This window comes from Nanorana parkeri, unplaced genomic scaffold (genome assembly GCF_000935625.1).
Source record: "Nanorana parkeri isolate BGI_ZX_2015 unplaced genomic scaffold, ASM93562v1 scaffold1998, whole genome shotgun sequence".
In the NCBI taxonomy this organism is placed as follows: Eukaryota; Metazoa; Chordata; class Amphibia; order Anura; family Dicroglossidae; genus Nanorana; species Nanorana parkeri.
The window spans coordinates 129090-148928 of NW_017308266.1; the positions used below are offsets into that span (position 1 = coordinate 129090).

General features: G+C 50.6%; 1 protein-coding gene across 1 annotated transcript in view; it reads right to left on the reverse strand.

Moving 5' to 3' along the window:
• Positions 1–15603, reverse strand: part of NFRKB (nuclear factor related to kappaB binding protein) — a 22899-nt gene extending 7296 nt beyond the window's left edge. The window contains exons 1-13 of the mRNA XM_018572328.1: positions 15520–15603; positions 14102–14246; positions 12943–13144; positions 11787–11914; positions 9552–9726; positions 9357–9458; positions 8429–8502; positions 7352–7436; positions 5844–6021; positions 5182–5290; positions 2807–2933; positions 2002–2067; positions 1840–1919 (exon numbers count right to left, since the gene is read on the reverse strand). Coding sequence (XP_018427830.1) covers positions 1840–1919; positions 2002–2067; positions 2807–2933; positions 5182–5290; positions 5844–6021; positions 7352–7436; positions 8429–8502; positions 9357–9458; positions 9552–9726; positions 11787–11914; positions 12943–13144; positions 14102–14236 — 1461 coding nt within the window. The 5' untranslated portion in view covers positions 14237–14246; positions 15520–15603. The remainder of the gene's footprint in view (positions 1–1839; positions 1920–2001; positions 2068–2806; positions 2934–5181; positions 5291–5843; positions 6022–7351; positions 7437–8428; positions 8503–9356; positions 9459–9551; positions 9727–11786; positions 11915–12942; positions 13145–14101; positions 14247–15519) is intronic.
• Positions 15604–19839: the final 4236 nt, after the last annotated feature.

Consider the following 19839-nt stretch of genomic DNA (forward strand, 5'->3'; position numbering starts at 1 on the left):
ACAGACGGGTTGGAAGAGGTTCCAGGGATTGGGGGGGGATACAGACGGGTTGGAAGAGGTTCCAGGGATTGGTCTAAGAGCAAGCCGGCTCCAAGGATCAGGTGAGTATACCATTTTTTTAACACCCAGACAAAAATGAGCATTTAACCCTAGCAGTGGGGGTTGGGGAGGGGAGATCAGTAGGGATCAGTCTTTAAGCTATCCTAGGTAAGTCACTATTTAGCCAGCGCTATGTCTCTGATTCAAACAATGGAGGAAACATATCTGGCATGCCAGACCCATCATACAAGATTGTTTTTACATAACCCGCAGCCGTACCGTGCTGGTTTTATTTTTGTGTTATACTCCGGGACTGTATGGAGATCCTGCCCGATATACGGGAGGTGAGGCGGGGATTGAAGCTGTAATCCCCTCTATTGGTGCTGCTGCGGAGCTTGAGGGCAACCAAAATGAGAAGGAGAAACACGAATGTTTAAAGGAGAACTATGAGGTCAGGGCTTTTCCCCGTAGTTCTCCTTAGGGTAACGGGAGGACACAAACTAGCGTCCTCCCATCACCCTAGGCTCAGTATATAGGGAGCTACAGCTCGGGTATACTGAGACGCCGCAGCCGGAGCGGATCGACATTGATGTCTGGATCCGTTCAGCTGCGTGAGTGACAGCTGGCTCTGCCTATCTAGAGGCAGAGCCAGCTGTACCCGCCCCCTCCCCCAGTCAGCGCTGGCGGATCGGAGCGGGGAGAGGGGAATCCAGCCCCTCCCCTGTCACGGCAGAGCGCCGTGACAGGATCGAGAAGTGAGCGAACGCCGGTATGTGTTCTCTCACCTCCCGATCTACTGAGCCGACCTGTGACAGTCTCATTGTCACAGGTCGGCTAGAACTATGAGGTGAGTGGAAATCACCCCCCTCATAGTTCTCCTTTAAAGATCTTCAGGGGCGGGACTGACTATTCCGGAGAGAACGGAATCTGATGGGTATATGTTTGTAATTGAAAGTGTAGCCTTCGTTGTCCTTCATCCACATTATTATTATTATACAGGATTTATATAGCGCCAACAGTTTGCGCAGCGCTGTACAATATAGGGAAGACATTACAATCACAATACAATTCAAGACAAGATGGTAAGGAGGGCCCTGCCCCTGAGGGCTTACACATACAGGATTTAAAAAGTGTAGGAGAGGGAAGTGAACCCCGGAAGGCCGTCATACAGGTTCTCACTCTACCCTGATGATGGGAATGTGCGGAGGAGCTGATCTAAGGAAGTACATGGAGGAGGAGTACAGTGACTTTGGATGGGCTGCTCATGTATGTGAAGAGCCTTCTAAAATGTCTAATTTACCCTCCCTGGCGGTCTGATTATTTCCTTTTTCTTTCTTTTGTTTCTATTTTTTTTTACTTTTAAATTTCCGGCCGGTTCCGCCCCCCTGCGACACGGACGCTCGCAAGGGACGGAACACGGAATCGGGCCGGAGGACACAGCGGGGATCGTGGACAAGGTAAGTAACGCGCTGTGTAATCCCGAGTGTGGCTCGGGGGGTACCGCTTTTGGTAATTAAAATTAACCCCGAGCCACACTCGGGATTACCGCCAGGGAGGTTAAGATGCAAGTGGTTGGAGAGTGGTGAGGCAATCCTCCTTCCCCCACCCCCTGCACCAAAATATGACAGCTGGAATCTGGTTGGTTGCTATAGACTGCACAGACACCCTTCCTACAGAGAGGTTCAGAGAGGAATCCCTGAGTCGGGTGCACCCAAGGAGCGCCCTCACCTTGCTGAATATGGTGCACCCAAGGAGCGCCCTCACCTTGCTGAATATGGCGCACCCAAGGAGCGCCCTCACCTTGCTGAATATGTGATCCTTGGTCTCCAGCCAGAGGTGGAAGAGGGCGACCAAATCCTTCTCATTGTCAGCAGGGGGCGCTGTGGGGAATAAATGACGACATTTAATAGTCCGGCAGTTGTAGATCCAGAAGAAGGGACTGAAGAGGGTGCGAGTACTCACCGAGACACTTCCACTGCTGAGTCTTCTCCCGAAACTCCACATAGGGGGACATACCCGACAGAGCGCCTGAAAAAAAGTGACCAAAGAGTGTGATGAAACCCCAAAACTACAGACCTGCCGGAGTGCGGACACTATAATCACATGTGAAGGATTGACAACAGCAACACCGAGGAATCTCCATAATCCTAAATATTCCTTTACATTGTGTGTGTGTGTTCTCTCTCTCTCTCTCTCTTCCTATATACGGCACGAGTATTCCATATCTCTGTATATTACTATATGCGGCCCGAGTATTCCATATTCCTATATACGGCCCGAGTATTCCATATCTCTATATATTCCTATATGCAGCACGAGTATTCCATATTCCTATATATTCCTATATACGGCCCGAGTATTCCATATCTCTATATATTCCTATATACGGCCCGAGTATTCCATATCTCTATATATATATTCCTATATACGGCCCGAGTATTCCATATCTCTATATATTCCTATATACGGCACGAGTAATCCATATCTCTATATATTCCTATATACGGGCCGAGTATTCCATATCTCTATATATTCCTATATACGGCCGAGTTTTCCATATCTCTATATATACCTATATACGGCCCGAGTATTCCATATCTCTATATATTCCTATATACGGGCCGAGTATTCCATATTCCTATATATTCCTATATACGGCCCGAGTATTCCATATCTCTATATACGGCCCGAGTATTCCATATCTCTATATATATATTCCTATATAGGGCCCGAGTATTCCATATTTGACAGCAGAGCTCACACTCACCTTTGCTGTCTCCGCTGAGATACAGGAGGGCCGAGTGGACCAAGTCGCACCAGTTGGTGGCGGTGGAGTACCAGCTGTTCAGGGTGCTGGCGGGGGAGACCTGCCACAGGGAAATCTTCTCTTCCAGCTGAAATATCAGAGAGAGGAAATGACGACAAATGACAGAATACGGGAGAGAGGAGAGCAAGATACGCCGAACTACAAACAACGCAGAACTACAGAGCACAGACGGAGAAGGGATTCAAGGCGTTTCCCCATTGTAATCAGGGCAGTCATTAGAAATCATGGGGCCCCGTGCAGCCTACCTAAGGGCCCCCCAGTGTTTCCCCATACTTTTATCAAGATATACTCAAAAACTGTATCACCAGCACACGATGATCCTTCAAAGAAATCCAAACTTTATTCCACATGCATCTATACAAAGAACAACCTCTGACACCTTCCTGCCTTAGTCATAGTCAAAGCTATGGCCAAGGCAGCGTAAGGCATAACTTTATGTTGGACTTTGAGGCCCTGTCGCCACCTTATCAAAACTGTTGGTAGAAGACAGACACATTAGGTATTTGACATGTTTATTTGCAGTACTGTATTTCCATGCATGTCATTGCCCTCTCCTCTTCTGGAAGTGTCTGATTACGGTCTGTGCTGGCCCAGCTGCTTCACCCCTCCATACATAACCTTTTATGTAGATGGCAGGGAGAGGAGCAAAGAGTGACCGTTCTGAGTCTGCTGACATCACATCCAAGATGGCGGTGGCCAGCAGCAGTCTCAGGTCTTTTGAATGTCTGCACAATGGGAATATTTCTGCTGCAATGAACATTCTGGTGACAGGGCCTCTTTAACTTCGACAGACATAGGCAGGTGATGATAATTATCTAATTATCTCAATAATAAAATAAAAAAATAAGTACAGCCTTTTAATTTATTGCAGCTTTCCCATATTAAAAAATAAGTCTGAAATATGGTACAAGTCTTTCTTGTGTAATTCCGTCTCGGAGGCGCTACAAGGGCTTCCGGATCACGTGATTGGCGGTCACAGTGTCACATCGTGAGCCCGTCCTACCAGCTGCTCACCGTCACTATATGAATGGGAGCAAATCGATGACATCACGGGTCACAGCACCGGGAGTGATTTAGCAGAAAATATAGACACATGGGGCAGTACAGATTAAAGCCCACCACCTTGCTGCCACACGTGTATGGCTGGTATTAAGGAGTTAATACAAGAGGTGCACCCAAATGAAAATGTCGAAACCAAAAATGTTTATTTTAACTTTTTTTAAACATTTTTATAAATTTTTACATTTTGTAATATTTATTTTCATTTATTCATTTTTTATTTAATATTTTAATTTTTTACTTTACTTTTAGGGACTTCAGGGAAATATTGGAAATATTTGGGATCTAAAACAGAGCCCTGATATTTCCCGTAAAAAATAGAAAAAAAGAGATTGAGGACACAAAGTCACACACACGGAGCCCGCAGAGACACACACGGAGCCCTCAAGAGACACACACGGAGCCCTCAAGGGGCACACACGGAGCCCTCAAGGGGCACACACGGAGCCCTCAAGGGGCACACACGGAGCCCTCAAGGGGCACACACGGAGCCCTCAAGGGGCACACACGGAGCCCTCAAGGGGCACACACGGAGCCCTCAAGGGGCACACACGGAGCCCTCAAGGGGCACACACGGAGCCCTCAAGAGGCACACACGGAGCCCTCAAGAGGCACACACGGAGCCCTCAAGAGACACACACGGAGCCCTCAAGAGACACACACGGAGCCCTCAAGAGACACACACGGAGCCCTCAAGAGACACACACGGAGCCCTCAAGAGACACACACGGAGCCCTCAAGAGACACACACGGAGCCCTCAAGAGACACACACGGAGCCCTCAAGAGACACACACGGAGCCCTCAAGAGACACACACGGAGCCCTCAAGAGACACACACGGAGCCCTCAAGAGACACACACGGAGCCCTCAAGAGACACACACGGAGCCCTCAAGAGACACACACGGAGCCCTCAAGAGACACACACGGAGCCCTCAAGAGACACACACGGAGCCCTCAAGAGACACACACGGAGCCCTCAAGAGACACACACGGAGCCCTCAAGAGACACACACGGAGCCCTCAAGAGACACACACGGAGCCCTCAAGAGACACACACGGAGCCCTCAAGAGACACACACGGAGCCCTCAAGAGACACACACGGAGCCCTCAGAGACACACACGGAGCCCTCAGAGACACACGCAGAGTCTTCTGAGACACACGGAGCCCTCAGAGACACACACAGAGCCCTCAGAGACACACAAACAGACACACAACAGATCCCCCTCTGTCACCTACAGAGTCCTCCACTTACCAGAATGAGATTAGACGGCCCCTCCACCACCAATATATCCAGCAGGAGACTGAAGAAACTGGCTGAAATCTCATTGAAAGGCAATGGTGGCTTCACATCCTCCATGGGCCTGCATGAGAAGAGAGGAAATGTCAGAAAAAACAGCAATACACACATGTATATATATTTCAGGAGCGTGGGTGGGGCAAATCATTCCTTTACACCCCATCAGCCAGATATACATTCCAATCCTCCGGTGTATAGTTTAATATAGCGGAATATTATACGGCCATTTATTCCAAACTGCACACAGATGTTTCAGGCATTTTGTCCATCATCAGTGCAGTATATGGAGACCATGACTTCTATAGAGGACCCAGCGAGACAGAGTAACCGTACGGGTTATGGTGAGGAGGAAATAAAATTGATAAATACATTATACAAATAAGACTCCAATAAACACATTGAGGGGAATTTATCAATATTGGAGCAGGCAAAATAGGGAGCAGCTGTGCACGGCAACCAATCAGCTTCTCTCTTTCATTTTCAAATCTTCACTGAACAAACTAAAGAGAGAAGTTGATTGGTTGCCGTGGGCAACTGCTCCAGATTTTGTCTGCTCCAGTTTTGATAAGTTCCCCTCCATGTAAAGAGGATGAATTGTACATCCCGGTTGGACTCACTCTTCCTTCACGGAGGTCAGGTTGAGGGAGTCAGAGGGAAGCAGTGCCGGCATGATCTCCGCTTCTTCAGGTGCATCCGGGAAATCCTCCGGCTCCGTCTTTATTGGCTTCATCTTCTTTTTCTTCCGCTCGTCCTGCTCCTTCACCCGTCTCTTCATTGTGGCCAAGTCATAAAGTGCTGCAAGATACCAGTGACAGTTCAGAGCATGAAGAGCTAGACAAATCGCCATCTGTCCCACCGACATCTCAGCTAATCAATTGATGAGCAGTCCCTCTAATCACCAATCAACTTTAGTCTACAGCTACCACCGACCGCCAAAAAAACCGATGGCCCACCCTCCAGCCGGGGAACAACCAGCAGAGGACCCACTGACGACCCAAAAATTACAATAGCTACCTAAACTCTCTAGGTAACAGCGCTGTCCTAAACTACAGCGCCCGTGGTCCTCTTCAGGCAGAATTACCCTGGTATTCTTCCTAATTCCTGTGACCCCAGCCTGCCGTTTACACATCCCCCCAGGGGGAGCATCATAATGTGCCCCGCCCACAGTGGAGGAAGAGAATGTTGAACAGCACACCCCCACCCAGGACAAGCCCCACCTACGCACACCTTGGAGGGGTATGTTAAGCAGCACAGAATCATGTGACAAGAGGTTGTGCTCTCACCCAGGAGACATGTGAGGAGACTGTTGAATCTGGCTCCGCCCAAATAAATGAGACTCTAACGATCAGATTGCCTCACATTATCACAAATGCAGCAATTCTGAGATGGAGCCAGCAGTTCACCGGACATTCTATATAAAGTAACCCTGTCATGGAGAAAAGAAGCCAGACACAGCCAGGCAAAGAGCATTTTCAAAAGAGGGACAGCAATTGCAGCCCCCAAATGTTCCTCATGAGAAATTAAAGGAGAACTAGGGGGTCAGTGTTTTTCTCCCATAGTTCTCCTTAGGGTAACGGAAGGACACAAACTAGCGTCCTCCCGTCACCCTAGGCTCAGTATATAGGGAGCTAAAGCTCGCGGTATACTGAGACGCCGGAGCGGATCCCGACTTAGATGACGGGATCCGCCCAGCTGCGTGACTGACAGCTGGCTCCGCCTATCTAGAGGCAGAGCCAGCTGTACCTGCCCCCTCCACGTTCTTTCCTCCAGTCAGCGCTGGAGGATCGGACAGGGAGGGGAGGGGGGTTAGCGGGGACTGACAGTCACGGCTCTCTGCAGGGAGATGATCGAGAAGTGAACGAACGACGGTATGTGTTCACTCACATCCCGATCTATTGAGCCGACGTGTGACAGTTTCATTGTCACACGTCGGCTCAAAATATGAGGAGTGAAAATCACTCCCCTCATAGTTCTCCTTTAAAAAAAGACAGCGGAACAATTTGTGTTTGTTTCTGGTCTGTATAAGTCACCTTCCATCTGGAAGATCTCGGCCAGTTTAGGTAGCAGAGCCCTTTCAGAATCACGATGAGAACACGCAGACCTGGACGGAGTCAGCGTCGCTTACCTGTCAGAGATCCCTTGCGGCCAGCGTTGACCCGAGTCATTACGTCATTCGTGGTGATCTCTTCCGTCATCAGATCGGGGTGATCCTACAGGAGAATGAGAAGATTCAGCAACCAGAGATACCCAACCTATTCACCGCTTCCCAAAGAGCACTAAAAAATGACAGCTGCACTGTGATTGGTTGGTTGTAAACAGCTACTGTATCCTGGAATTACTTATGATGACACTATTAGCGCTCATTCACACAGGAATCGGCTCGCACGTACAGCTCTGCGCTGCATGCACGGCCGTACCGAGCAGCCCCTGGGAAGGACTGGTGCTGCGTGTTATTAGTACGCAGCCCCCGTCCTTCTTTATGGGACTACGCGGCCGTGCGCCCCCCCACCCTACGCTCACCTCAAGTGCAGGTCCGTAGGGGTGCGTTTTTCCTGGCTCGGACGCAGACAGGATCCAACCTGTCAGCGTACGAGTACACTCACCCGCACCCGCCGGACGTGCAGGGCGGGTGAGTGTAGGGGGGTGTACGGTCGCATACTCCCATAGAGAAGGACGGGGGCTGCATACTAATCACACACAGCACCTATCCTTCCCGGGAGCTGCCCGGTACAGCCGTGCACGCAGCAGGGAGCTGTACGTGCGAGCCGATTCCTGTGTGAATGAGGCCTAAATGGCTAATGTCATATCAACGTTCATCTTCAGCTTCTTAGGGACAATATTCTGTCCTTTGTCCTCCCCTTCCTAGATCCTCGTCTATTCCCCAATGTTCCCCTTGACGTACGCTGTGGATTGTATCTGGATATACATATATACATTTTGTGTTCCTCTCTCTGCGTCTCGTCATGTTTTTGAGTTTTCCCGTTTATTCTCATTATTCAGCTCCGTTTCCCAATAAAATTGCAACATTGTCATTATAGTTTTATTGTACAAGAGGATGGAAAGCAGATGTAGGACTTCAGAACGGCTCTGATCTGGAAACGTATCTTCCTACCCGGATTATCACTTCACCTTCCTCTAGTTCTGTCCGTGGACCTGAATCTGGATCTATCACTAAATACAACATGAAGCCATCCACACTCACCGGCTGAAGCTTCCGCTTCTCTCGATGTCTCCGGAGCATCACCTTCAACTCGCGCTCCGTCAGATCAACTTTATCTACAATGAAAAGATTGATGTTACAAAATTACAGACGTGTCGCATTTCTGCGCTGACAATTATTAAATCTGACCCCCATCCTTCCCTTCATTATTATATGTGACCCCCGTCCTTCCCTTCATTCTTATATGTGACCTCCGTCCTTCCATTCATTCTTATATGTGACCTCCGTCCTTCCCTTCATTCTTATATGTGACCCCCGTCCTTCCCTTCATTCTTATATGTGACCCCCGTCCTTCTCTACAGTCTCCTAGCTGACCTCCGTCCTTCCCTACAGTTTCCTAGCTGACCTCCGTCCTTCCCTACAGTCTCCTAGCTGACCTCCGTCCTTCCCTACAGTCTCCTAGCTGACCTCCGTCCTTCCCCAGTCTCCTAGCTGACCTCCGTCCTTCCCCACAGTCTCCTAGCTGACCTCCGTCCTTCCCCAGTCTCCTAGCTGACCCCCGTCCTTCCCTACAGTCTCCTAGCTGACCCCCGTCCTTCCCTCCCCCTACAGTCAGTCAGATTTGGTGATTTCACTACTCTGCTGCTCACTGTTCTCCTTGCTGCAGAGAAAGCTGTATCTGAATACCAACAGCACAAGGATCTCCCTGCTTATGCTGCTTCCATTCTGGTGATCTGTGCTTCCTCCACCGCTATCATTACCCCACCAGTCACCAGGGGGGGAGGAAGCAAAGCCCTGCTCCTTTATCAAGATGGCCGCCTCCACACAGAGGCACGGTGCAGAACAAGCTGTAGTAAGTCAGTAATGGAGAAAAGATCAGCTACATTTTCTAGGCATAGCCATCACAGTGCAGGTCCCCCGCATAAGGACAGTAAATGATGACATACCATGGCAACAGGGAAGGGCTTACCTGCAGTTTTCATGTCCTGTGTGGACAGAGTGGGGATGGAGCGGAGAGGTACGCTGGCACCAGGAGAACTGGTGGGTGATCCGGGGAGCCAGGAGGTCAGGTCTAAAGATAAAACATAATTTCATAAGAAGCACAAACTACACACACAGACCACAGAACCTCCTGACAGACAAACTTCCAGAGCCAGATTCTTACCTTCCTCCTCTGAGGACAGCGTACCATCCCCACACTCCTCCTTCACCTCTCGCAGGATCTTCAGGTACCGTCGCTGTGCTCGCCTCTCACGCTCCTCTTCTGTGTTCCGCGGAGAAGTGGGCTTCCTCTTTGTCAGCAGGTCTGGGCCGTTGTTTCTGGCGAGGTCCAACAGCTCCTGCATGTCGAATATAAAATGTATAAACCAGGGAAGGACGGAGACCCCACGAGCGCACAACTGCAACACTATCACCTGAACTGACCATCAGACGTCACCCCCAAAATTGTAGACATTTGTTATAAAAGTAGAACTGAAAGAAATGAGGGCATCAGTATAAAAAAAAAAAATCTACCCGCGCATTTTCCTAAAATGTTCCGGTAATGCGGTCATGGCTGCGCAGCCTTCACTTTGTTCTCTTGCTGCGGGGCTGGTGGGTGAGCGCTTACTATGCACATGTCACTGAGAGGAGGAGCAATGCTAGAACTAGCACTCATCTGAGGGTGCAGAAGACATGAATCACTGGTGTGACTGCATCACCCCGCTGACCCATGGGGAGGGGAAATACTTTTTGAGCGTTGTCAATCCTCCAAAGGAAATGCTGAAGAAAGGAGCATAGTGACAGGAACATCAGGCAACAAGCCGGGGATGGAAAGGTGACATAACGAGGACTTACATTGAAGTCAGTGTTGAGGAATGTACTGTTGACATTATTGTGTCAATAGTACATTGACACAATTGGCTATCGGCCTGGATTGCAGTGGGATCGAGCAGACATTGCGCCCTAAACCTGCCCTGGAATAGTCACTGCGGGTTGTTCTCCTGTGTGGATGGCAGATCCCTCTCATGCATCTCCCCTATGTGATCACGCTCACCTACCAGGAGACCCCTCTCATGTATGTCCTATCTGAGCTCACCTACCAGGAGACCCCTCTCATGTATGTCCTATCTGAGCTCACCTACCAGGAGACCCCTCTCATGTATGTCCTATCTGAGCTCACCTACCAGGAGACCCCTCTCATGTATGTCCTATCTGAGCTCACCTACCAGGAGACCCCTCTCATGTATGTCATAGCTGAGCTCACCTACCAGGAGACCGCTCTCATGTATGTCCTATCTGAGCTCACACTCACCTAACAGGAGACCCCTCTCATGTATGTCCTAGCTGAGCTCACACTCACCTACCAGGAGACCCCTCTCATGTATGTCCTAGCTGAGCTCACCTACCAGGAGACCCCTCTCATGTATGTCATAGCTGAGCTCACCTACCAGGAGACCCCTCTCATGTATGTCCTATCTGAGCTCACACTCACCTACCAGGAGACCTCTCTCATGTATGTCCTATCTGAGCTCACACTCACCTTCCTGGAGGCCAGAGATCCCCCTCATGTCTCTCCTTGTATCTGAGCTCTGACACATTCTGGAAGGCCAGAGATACCTCTACTGTTTGCCCCATCTAAGTTCACACCCACTTTCCAGAAGGCCAGGGGACCCCTCTCATGTATGCCCCATCTTAGCTCACGCTCACCTTCCAGGAAGCCAGTGGACCCCTCTCATGTATGCTCCATCTTAGCTCACGCTCACCTACCAGGAAGCCAGGGGACCCCTCTCATGTATGCTCCATCTTAGCTCACGCTCACCTACCAGGAAGCCAGGGGACCCCTCTCATGTATGTCCTATCTGAGCTCACGCCCACCTTCCCGGAGGCCAGGGGACCCCTTTCATGTATGTCCTATCTGAGCTTACACTCACCTTCCAGGAGGCCAGGGGACCCCTTTCATGTATGTCCTATCTGAGCTTACACTCACCTTCCAGGAAGCCAGGGGACCCCTTTCATGTATGTCCTATCTGAGCTTACCCTCACCTTCCAGGAGGCCAGGGGACCACTCTCATGTATGTCCTATCTGAGCTTACACTCACCTTCCAGGAGGCCAGGGGACCCCTCTCATGTATGTCCTATCTGAGCTCACACCCACCTTCCAGGAGGCCCCTCTCATGTATGTCCTATCTGAGCTTGCACTCACCTTACAGGAGGCCAGGGGACCCCTTTCATGTATGTCCTATCTGAGCTCACACCCACCTTCCAGGAGGCCAGGGGACCCCTTTCATGTATGTCCTATCTGAGCTTGCACTCACCTTCCAGGAGGCCCCTCTCATGTATGTCCTATCTGAGCTTACACTCACCTTCCGGGAGGCCAGGGGACCCCTTTCATGTATGTCCTATCTGAGCTTACACTCACCTTCCGGGAGGCCAGGATCTGTTTGAGCAGAGTGTGGAAATATTGCTGTTGTGAGCCGACATATCGCTTGTACTGGGACTTCAGACACAGCTGGCGGTACTTCACCACTTCCGGGTTCAGGTGGCCGTCTAACACAAGAAAGAAGAGAGTGAAAAATCTATAATGAAAATGTGCCGAGATCTGCATCCGTTTATCTTGTTGATCCCCAGCACTGAACAGACCCAATCCACACACATGCACAATGAGCCCGCTCTGTATATAGTGTTATAACTACAGTGTCAGCGTTATGTTATCAGCCATCATAAAATCATTACCAGTCCTTAAACTGACACTAAACTCTGGAATGAAATCATAATAATCCATCCGAGTCCCTGAACAACAATGTATCTTATTTGTGTGTCACTCGTCTGGAGATCCTCCAATCATCTCTGACACCGTCCTTCCTTCTGGAGGGGGGCTACGTCTGTTCCCCATGGTCCCTGTGTGTGTTGTAAAGTAGTCACCGCTCCAAGATCACTCCCGGGATGGACTACAATCTCAATACAAATTAGTAAACTAAATGTAAGATTATAGTCCATCATGGGAGAGAGCGTGGGGCAGTCCCTGACCGTCTCCTCTACCAGGCGCGCAGTCCCTGACCGTCTCCTCTACCAGGCGCGCAGTCCCTGACCGTCTCCTCTACCAGGTCCGCAGTCCCTGACCGTCTCCTCTACCAGGCGCGCAGTCCCTGACCGTCTAAATTCGCCACTAAAATGTAAGAATATCGTCCATGTCTCCTCTACCAGGCGCGCAGTCCCTGACCGTCTCCTCTACCAGGCGCGCAGTCCCTGACCGTCTCCTCTACCAGGCGCGCAGTCCCTGACCGTCTCCTCTACCAGGTCCGCAGTCCCTGACCGTCTCCTCTACCAGGCCTGCAGTCCCTGACCGTCTCCTCTACCAGGCCTGCAGTCCCTGACCGCCTCCTGTACCAGGTCCGCAGTCCCTGACTGACTTGAACTCTTCTAACGCTTCACATCTCCATGACGAAAAGTTTTGGCTTTAGATACATTTTATGAGAACACTGACAAGGTGGCTGATGACGGAGAGTTTCCATGAGTTGCCCATTGAGAAGGTGATCAGCCGGTGGAGGAAGAACTGGCGTGGCGAGGAGACTCACCTCTGAAGAGCTTCTGCGCAGTCTGCAGCGGGTTGCTGAATCGGAAGTTGTCTCCCCGGAAAAGAGCCTGGATGATGTCATCCTGCTGCCGAGTGTTGTCCTCCGGGAAGGACGGAAGGAACTGCCTGAGATGTTCCCGCTGAGAGTCGGAGAGGACGTTCTGCCACGTGTTCATACTGACCACATCGAAGAACAGATCCGGCTGGAGGGAGGAAGAGGGACAAAGTGATCAGAGAGATATAGAGGGGGAGGGGCAAGAACAGGAACCCCTAACTACAAGATCCACAAAGTGACCCGACAGGGAGATATAGAGGGGGGGGGCAAGAACAGGAACCCACCCCAACCATGAGATCCACAAAGTGACCCGACATAGAGATATAGGAGGGGGGGCAAGAACAGGAACCACGAGATCCACAAGGTGACCCAACAGAGAGATATAGGAGGGGGGGCAAGAACAGGAACCCCAACCACAAGGTGACCTAACAGGGAGATATAGAGGGGGGTGGAGGGGGCAAGAACAGGAACCCACCCCAACCATGAGATTCACAAAATGACCCGACAGAGAGAGATATAGGAGGGGGGGCAAGAACAGGAACCCCAACCGTGAGAGCCACAAGGTGACCCGACAGGGAGATATAGGAGGAGGAGCAAGAACAGGAACCACGAGATCCACAAGGTGACCCGACAGGGAGATATAGGAGGAGGAGCAAGAACAGGAACCACGAGATCCACAAGGTGACCCGACAGGGAGATATAGGAGGAGGAGCAAGAACAGGAACCACGAGATCCACAAGGTGACCCGACAGGGAGATATAGGAGGAGGAGCAAGAACAGGAACCACGAGATCCACAAGGTGACCCGACAGGGAGATATAGGAGGAGGAGCAAGAACAGGAACCACGAGATCCGCAAGGTGACCCGACAGAGAGATATAGGAGGGGGAGGGGGGGGCAAGAACAGGAACCCCAACCACGAGATCCACAAAGTCTACAGGAGTCTGTACTGAGGATGTGGAGACAAAACCTTTCTTTCTTTAGGTTTTGCATGGCGATGAACCCTGACAGGGGCCCAACCCCCAATCCGTCCACAACTATAAATAAAAGTTCTGGCTTCACATGAATGATCTGCTCTCCTTCCAGACTCTCAGCACCGACACTCACATCCTCCAGAAGGTCCTCGGGAAGGCCGACTCTGGTTCCTCCCAGCAAACACTCCTCCATGATGGGGGCCCCATGGTTGTCCACGCCGGGCCCCAGATCCAGGGGGTCGCTCAGCATCGTGTCCAGAGGATCCATGACTGATTATCTGCGAGAAAGACAAAATAAATCTGACACCTCCCACCAATGCAGTGCAGCCAGTGAGAGAGCACACATGACACGGAAAACACGCCAGGCACAGAGCACACATGACACGGAACACATCAGGCACAAGGAGAACACACATGGCATGGAACACAAGGAGAGCACACATGACACGGAATACACGCAGGGCACAGAGCACACATGACACGGAACACAGCAGACACACATGACACGAAACACAGCAGGCACACGGAGAGCACACATGACGCGGAACACAGCGGGCACACATGACGCGGAACACAGCGGGCACACATGACGCGGAACACAGCGGGCACACATGACACGGAACACAGCGGGCACACATGACACGGAACACAGTGGGCACACAGCACACATGACAGAGAACACAGCGGGCACACATGACAAGAGAACACAGCGGGCACAGAGCACACGACACGGAACACAGCGGGCACAGAGCACACGACACGGAACACAGCGGGCACAGAGCACACGACACGGAAAACACATGGGGCACAGAGCAAGCACACATGGCACGGAACATGCCAGACACAGATCACTCCAGGCACACATGGAAGACACACGGAAACATATAAGACCTGACAGGGCATGCTGAGAGTTATAGTCCCACACTCTCTGTGCACGGAAAGCTGGGTGTTCTACTTTTGTTGCGGAGGATGCTGGAAGTTGTAGTAGGGCACACATGACACGGAACACAGCAGGCACACATGCCACGGAACACAGTGGGCACACAGCACACATGACAGAGAACACAGCGGGCACACATGACAAGAGAACACAGCGGGCACAGAGCACACGACACGGAACACAGCGGGCACAGAGCACACGACACGGAAAACACATGGGGCACAGAGCAAGCACACATGGCACGGAACATGCCAGACACAGATCACTCCAGGCACACATGGAAGACACACGGAAACATATAAGACCTGACAGGGCATGCTGAGAGTTATAGTCCCACACTCTCTGTGCACGGAAAGCTGGGTGTTATACTTTTGTTGCGGAGGATGCTGGAAGTTGTAGTCACTCCCTTTCTCTCTGTGGCAGTGCATGCTGGGAGTTATAGTTCATCTCTCTGTCAGTGTGGAATGACATGTTGGGTGCTATATTCCCTGACTCTCTTCTGTAGGAAAACATGCTAGGAGTCACAGCCCCTAACTCTGAGCATGCTGGGAGCTGAAGTCCCTCTCTCTCTCTGTGGCAGAGCATGCTGGGAATTGTAGTTCTCTTCTTACCTCCTCCCCTCTTCGGTCCTCCGTTCTCTCCTTCTTCGCTTCATCCTTCCCGGTACCGGCTTCCGCTCTCTCTACCGGAAATGATGCACCGGAAACAAACTAATCACACGTTGGAATCACTTCCGGATTAAGGGGCGGAGCTCTGAGCGAGCTAAAGAGTCAAGACTGTCCGGCCCCTCTAGAAGAAGCTCCGCTGTTCTGCACCTGTGTTTACCCCCCGGAAGCACAGAAATCTAACGGGACCGGACAAGTAACACTAGTAGCAGATCGTTCACCCATACCGAGGTCTGACTCCGCCTATAACGAGTTCTGTCAGTCCTGACTCCGCCTATAATGAGGTCCGTTTATCCTGACTCCGCCCATAGTGAGATCTGTGTGCTGACTCCACCCATAGTGAGGTCTGCGTCCTGACCCCGCCCCTAGTGAGGTGTGTCCCCTGCACTCTGGGCTCTGACACATTGTAACAACATTAAATAGAGCAATGTTGCAGCTCCGCCCCCAAAGATATAATGTCCGTGTAGATGGAGAGGGGTGGGGGGGGGAGGGCACACAGTAGGTCGGGATGACGTCTTATTTGTATGTAAATCAGGAAAAGTGTAAATAAAGTTCTACAATCCAAAGTTGATAACGTGTCAACCTTGTGAATGAACAAATTCTCCGCCCACTCCGAATATCTCTTATCTCCGCCCACAGCGAATAACTCTTATCTCCGCCCACAGCGAATATCTGTAATCTCCGCCCACTGACAATATCTCTAATCTTCGCCCATTGCAAATATCTCGAATCTCCGGCCATTGCGAATCTCCGCCCATTGCGAATATCTCGAATCCCCACCTGCTGCGAATATCTCGAATCTCCGCCCACTGTGAATATGTCTAATCTCCGCTCACTGTGAATATCTCTAATCTCCGCCCACTGCGAATATCTCTAATCTCCGCCCACTGCGAATATCTCTAATCTCCGCCCACTGCGAATATCTCTAATCTCCACCCACTGCAAATATCTCTAATCTCCACTGCGAATATCTCTAATCTCCACCCGCTGCGAATATCTCTAATCTCCACCCACTGCGAATATCTCTAATCTCCAACCGCTGCGATTTTCACTAAACTCCACCCGCTGCGAATATCTCTAATCTCCACCCACTGCGAATATCTCTAATCTCCAACCGCTGCGATTTTCACTAAACTCCACCCGCTGCGAATATCTCTAATCTCCACCCGCTGCGAATATCTCTAATCTCCACCCGCTGCGATTTTCACTAAGCTCCACCCACTGCGAATATCATTAATCTCCGCCCACTGCGAATATCTCTAATCTCCGCCCATCGCGAATATCTCTAATCTCCGCCCATCGCGAATATCTCTAATCTCCGCCCATCGCGAATATCTCTAATCTCCGCCCATCGCGAATATCTCTAATCTCCGCCCATCGCGAATATCTCTAATCTCCGCCCATCGCGAATATCTCTAATCTCCGCCCATCGCGAATATCTCTAATCTCCGCCCATCGCGAATATCTCTAATCTCCGCCCATCGCGAATATCTCTAATCTCCGCCCATCGCGAATATCTCTAATCTCCGCCCATCGCGAATATCTCTAATCTCCGCCCATCGCGAATATCTCTAATCTCCGCCCATCGCGAATATCTCTAATCTCCGCCCATCGCGAATATCTCTAATCTCCGCCCATCGCGAATATCTCTAATCTCCGCCCATCGCGAATATCTCTAATCTCCGCCCATCGCGAATATCTCTAATCTCCGCCCATCGCGAATATCTCTAATCTCCGCCCATCGCGAATATCTCTAATCTCCGCCCATCGCGAATATCTCTAATCTCCGCCCATCGCGAATATCTCTAATCTCCGCCCATCGCGAATATCTCTAATCTCCGCCCATCGCGAATATCTCTAATCTCCGCCCATCGCGAATATCTCTAATCTCCGCCCATCGCGAATATCTCTAATCTCCGCCCATCGCGAATATCTCTAATCTCCGCCCATCGCGAATATCTCTAATCTCCGCCCATCGCGAATATCTCTAATCTCCGCCCATCGCGAATATCTCTAATCTCCGCCCATCGCGAATATCTCTAATCTCCGCCCATCGCGAATATCTCTAATCTCCGCCCATCGCGAATATCTCTAATCTCCGCCCATCGCGAATATCTCTAATCTCCGCCCATCGCGAATATCTCTAATCTCCGCCCATCGCGAATATCTCTAATCTCCGCCCATCGCGAATATCTCTAATCTCCGCCCATCGCGAATATCTCTAATCTCCGCCCATCGCGAATATCTCTAATCTCCGCCCATCGCGAATATCTCTAATCTCCGCCCATCGCGAATATCTCTAATCTCCGCCCATCGCGAATATCTCTAATCTCCGCCCATCGCGAATATCTCTAATCTCCGCCCATCGCGAATATCTCTAATCTCCGCCCATCGCGAATATCTCTAATCTCCGCCCATCGCGAATATCTCTAATCTCCGCCCATCGCGAATATCTCTAATCTCCGCCCATCGCGAATATCTCTAATCTCCGCCCATCGCGAATATCTCTAATCTCCGCCCATCGCGAATATCTCTAATCTCCGCCCATCGCGAATATCTCTAATCTCCGCCCATCGCGAATATCTCTAATCTCCGCCCATCGCGAATATCTCTAATCTCCGCCCATCGCGAATATCTCTAATCTCCGCCCATCGCGAATATCTCTAATCTCCGCCCATCGCGAATATCTCTAATCTCCGCCCATCGCGAATATCTCTAATCTCCGCCCATCGCGAATATCTCTAATCTCCGCCCATCGCGAATATCTCTAATCTCCGCCCACTGCGAATATCATTAATCTGTGCCCACTGCGAATATTTCTAATCTCCGCCCACTGCGAATATCATTAATCTCCACCCACTGCGAATATTTCTAATCCCCGCCCACTGCGAATATTTCTAAACTCCACCCACTGCGAATATCTCTAATTTCCGCCCACTGCAAATATCTCTAATCTCCGCCCACTGTGAATATCTCTAATCTCCACCCACTGCGAATATCTCAAATCCCCACCCGCTGCGAATATCTAATCTCCGCCCACAGCGAATATCTCGAATCCCCACCCGCTGCGAATATCTAATCTCCGCCCACAGCGAATATCTCGAATCCCCACCCGCTGCGAATATCTAATCTCCGCCCACAGCGAATATCTCGAATCCCCACCCGCTGCGAATATCTCGAATCTCCGCCCACTCACCTCATAGTTCTAGCCGACGTGTGACAATGAGACTGTCACAGGTCGGCTCAGTAGATCGGGAAGTGAGGGAACACATACCGGCGTTCACTCACTTCTCGGTCGTGTCACAGCCCTCTGCAGGGATTCCTCCTCCCTCCCCGCTCCTCCAGCGCTGACTGGCGGAACGGACGGGGGAGGGGGCGGGTACAGCTGGCTCTGCCTCTAGATAGGCAGAGCCAGCTTTCAGTCACACAGCTGAGCGGATCCCGTCATCTACGTCGGGATCCCCTCCGGCGTCTCAGTATACCGCGAGCTGTAGCTCCCTATATACTGAGCCTAGGGTGACGGGAGGACGCTAGTTTGTGTCCTCCTGTTACCCTAAAGGAGAACTATGGGGAAAAGACCTGACCTCGTAGTTCTCCTTTAAATCTTATAAATCCCTCCGAGTCCCCGAACTCTGAACAACAATGTATCTGATTTGTGTGTCACTCGGCTGTAGATCCTCCAATCATCTGACACTGTCCTTCCTTCTGGGGGGAGGGGCTACGTGCACTTTGTATAGTAAAATCAATAAAAAACATAGAAAGCAGAAGTTTCTGTGCTGGGTGGACAGAGGACGGATCTAGGAGGACAATATACATTTTATTACAAACATGAACAATAAATAGAATTCTATTTGGTAATAACCCAAAATGTTTTGATCTTGGTTTTAGCGAGTTCCAGGATTCAGCCAATTTTAGAGCAGAGCACAAAATTTCTCTGGACCTGTTTTACCATACGGGGATCTGAGGCACCTATAGCAGCCATACGGCTTAACAAGGATCCACAAAGGGCAACAAATTACATCATTGAATTACCAATTCCATTCAGTAAACACTGCAGCTGTGCTAAAATCAAAGTCCACCCTGATCACCCTAACCCCAATACAATCCGCTGCAGCCAGACTCAGCAGGGTTTTCAAAGCACTTCTTGGGGTAGCACTGCAGCCTCCTTTCTCATGATTCTGTGATCTCTATTCAGTGGCTTCTGTGGAAAAGTGTGTGTGGGGTGATTGTACAATTCTGTGTACAGTAATAAAGTGGCCGGGGGGG